Genomic DNA, 3,838 nt, shown 5'->3' on the forward strand with positions numbered 1-3,838 from the left:
AATCACCCATATTCTCACACAGACTCAAGAATATGAACACATCCATCTCCTGACTGTCTCAAATCCAGCCCAAGTCACTCCAGTTCTCAGTCCACTTCTCCTTCCCATATAGATTCTTGCACACACATACTCAGGCACCCACATTGTTCCACAAATACAACCCTCCCATAGAGCCCAAAAAAATGCAGTCATAGGAACAGCAAGCACAAACTACAACCATGACCTCACCCACAAACTAACAGGCACACACAACCACAGTCACACTCACACATAGCTCACAGGTGAGCTTACATGCACACTCCCCATCAGGAATAGATACATGTATAGTCAGCTATGAACCTGCCATGCCAATGAGTTTCCGACAGATGGTACACACACAAACTTGCAAACTTGCAAGTCATGTAGTCATGTTCAAAATCATACATTAATCACAGCTAATACCACTACAGTTCACATATGCATCCATGCTCTAAACAACACAATCACCTTTACATAATAATAATTTCAAACACCTCACCTGACTGCCCTACACTGGTTCACACAGCCAAGCTCAGCTTGGGTTGACAGGGTGCAGAGACTGGGCCACCCATTTTGTTTTCTGCCCTCAGGAATCCTGATCTGGGGGCTCCTGCTCTCCATCTCCAGCTGTCTTGCCTACTATGAGGACCTTCTCACATGTTTCCAGGATCCTGAATACAAGGCCTTCCTTACCATAGCCCAGAATGGGCTCCATACCTCGCCACTGCCCAAGCGTGTGGTGATAGTGGGAGCTGGAATGGCAGGCCTGGCAGCTGCTAAGACCCTACAGGATGCAGGTCATCAGGTAAGAAGCCTTCAGAGGAGCCTTGGTCATAGGCCTCCAGTTTACAACTTTGGGTGGACAAAGACTGGGCACCGTTACCTTGAACAGCTGGATGACTGCTCATACCCACTGGTCTTCAAGCCTCTGCCCCTTAGTCATTGCTAACATTTGTATTTTCAAGGAACCAGAAGTGAAGAGCTATGCTTCCAGGTAAGGGCCTTGCCTCACTCAGGACCCTCTGGAGCAAACAGCCCCAGTGAGGTGATCCTGCATTTTCAGGGCCTCTGGGCCAGAGTCAATGCCCATGCAGAGGTGACAGGAGGGATGGAAAGAAGGGACAACACTCCCTAAGAATGACAGCCGCTTCTCTGAACTCCAGGTAACCATCTTGGAGACCAGTGACCACATCGGAGGTCGGGTGGTCACATTCAGGAACGAGGAAGAAGGCTGGTACAGTGAATTGGGGCCAATGAGAATCCCAAAATCCCACAAGTAAGTCCTATGCAGGAGGTGGAGCACATGGAGTGCAGGAAGAATGAGGAGGCAGGAGGGACCCTGCTGCCATCCTATCCAAGCGCTTTCAGATTCCCTGTGTCATGTGATCTGACCCAGTAAGGCAGGGCTGATACTTATTTCCCACTTAACAGAGAAGACCAAGGTCACAGGAAGCCCAGGGTCACACTAGAAGTGGTAGATCCCAAACTGACAATTAAAATCATTAACTGCCACCTCACCAAATTGTATAGTGTAAATATGGGCAGTTTCTTATGTGCCAAGTGTATCCAAGTAAGCTGTGAAATGATAGTACTTATTACTGTTAACAATACCTACCATTTATTGAGCACTAATTTTGTACTAGAATATACGCTGTCTCTACAAATATGAATTTTTTGCATTTTGTATACATTGAACCCAAAGTTTCCCTCCAAATACCAAAAGCGAAAACAATTGAACCAGCCCACACCAAGTCATTAAATATAGCCTCTGTCTTTATTTTTGAGTTCTACCAGTTAGAATTTCATAATTGCCTTAATTCTGGGAGGTCCTCACTCCCTACAGCCTTCAGAGGGAAAGAGAAGGAAGGAAAAAAAAACTAATGTCCACAGCGTTAAATGAGATTAGAGTTGAACAGGCAGTTAGTTTTGAGCTTCCTGAGCACAAGATTACACTGATTTTACTGGACGTAGTTTCAAAAGGAATAAGAATGGGAACCATGCTACCTTTGTCTCTGCTCCAGGCTGATCCACACCTATATCAAGATGCTTGGCCTAAAGCTAAATAAATTCATCCAACACAACAACAACACCTGGTACCTTATCAATGGACATCGCTATCGTGCCTGGGAGGTCAAGGCTAATCCGGAGCTCTTGGGCTACTCCATGAGCCCCACAGAGAAGGGGAGGAATGCTGAGGACCTCTTCTACCAGGCCATTATGAAGGTGCCTACTGCCTTTCCCAACTAGGACCAAGAAGGAAAAGGCTGGTGCCTAAGGTCACCTAGCAAGTTAGAAGAGGATTTAGGTCGTCTGGCTCCTACTTGATGCTCTTGTGATCGATCCCTCTTTCTTCAACATCTACTAAGAATGTCACTGTCCTCAACTACACCCCAGCCCCTCTTCTGTCCCTGAGTGGCCCGGTGGCCACAACTCAGTCAGCAGCAGTATAAACAGAATTAGATGAGGCAGTCCTTGCTAATGAAGCATTCTTCACCTTAAATTGTATATCTGTGTGTCTGTGTGTATATGGTCAGGTGTGTCTGGGCACGTGTGCATGTATGTAGAAACCAGTAGTTAACATCAGGTCTCTTTCTCAATTGCTGTCTACCTTCTTTGTTTTGTTTTCAGGCAGAGTTTCTCACTGAACCTGGAGCTCGATGATTTAGCTAGAATGACTGATCAGCAAGCCCCAGGGAGTCTTCTAATCCCTCTACCCCAAGCTCTGGCATTCAGGCATGCAGCACCAAACCCGACTTTTACATAGGTGTTTAGGGTATGAACGCAGGTCTTCATGCCTGTGCAGCAAGCACTTTACCAACTGAGCCTTCACCTTAAATTTTAGCCTTGAAAAGCTGTGTCATTTTCTTTTGAAGTGCTGGGGTTCAAATCCAGAGCCTTTTGCATGCTAGGCAAATATTCTACAAGACGTTTAAGTCAGATGTGGTAGTGCACACTTTTAATCCCAGTTCTTGGGACATGGAGGTAGAGGATCAGGGATTAAAGACCAGCCTCACCTTACATAGTGAAGCCAGCCTGGGGTATGTGAGATCCTGTCTCAAAGAAAAAAAAAGGGGGGGGGGTCTTTGAATGAAGAAGGGATACTTGGGGAAGGAGGAATATGTGGGAGCTCCTGGAGCAAGCCTTCCCCTTATTTTCACATCTTCCCACCTCCTTGTCCCCACCTCTCCAAGGGACATCCAGAAAATATCTAAAGTCAGGTGAAGGACCTGTTTCCCTGTGGCTGCCTTCTCTACAGCAGGCTAGGTGCTCTTGACCACCAGGAGGCCCGACTTGATGGTGGTATCTCTCTTCCCTTTCTGCAGCTCAGACAACATGTAAAGACATTCAACTGCAGCTACCTCCTGTCTCTTTACGACTCTTATTCCACCAAAGTAAGTGAAACAAGAGGCCCCAGGATGGAGGTGGGGTGATGAGCTCTGTGCTCAGGCGAGGCCCCTGGGCAGCACCCTGCCTACAGAATGCTCTCCTCCCATTGCCAAAGCCTTTGCCTCCCTCAAGCCCAGCCCCACCCTGGCCTGCTCCAGGCCCCTGCTGAAGTCCCTTTCTATATTCCAGACTCTCCAGCCCACACTTCCATCTATGGCTTCCCCTCCCTACAGGATTACCTGCTGAAGGAAGGCATGCTGAGCAGAGGGGCAGTTCAGATGATCGGGGATATGATGAACGAGAATGCTGGATACTACAAGTCCCTTCTGGAGTCCCTAAGGATGGCTAGCATCTTCTCCAACAGGGACAAGTAAGACTGATCTGAAGCCAGGATGAGTGTCCCCGCCCCACTACTGATTTGTTGGGTATTTAC

At 47.6% G+C, this 3,838-nt stretch overlaps 1 protein-coding gene across 1 annotated transcript; it reads left to right on the top strand.

Moving 5' to 3' along the window:
* Positions 1-608: 608 nt before the first annotated feature.
* LOC103728595 (L-amino-acid oxidase-like) lies at positions 609-3,775 on the top strand (the record flags this gene model as incomplete). Its single annotated transcript, XM_008826574.2, has 5 exons — positions 609-823; positions 1,182-1,294; positions 2,040-2,241; positions 3,342-3,410; positions 3,639-3,775. Coding segments are annotated over 5 exons (736 nt in total), but the record flags the coding sequence as incomplete, so codon positions are not given.
* Positions 3,776-3,838: the final 63 nt, after the last annotated feature.

The sequence above is a fragment of the Nannospalax galili genome, unplaced genomic scaffold (genome assembly GCF_000622305.1).
Source record: "Nannospalax galili isolate Female #2095 unplaced genomic scaffold, S.galili_v1.0 C49944827, whole genome shotgun sequence".
Lineage (NCBI taxonomy): Eukaryota > Metazoa > Chordata > Mammalia > Rodentia > Spalacidae > Nannospalax > Nannospalax galili.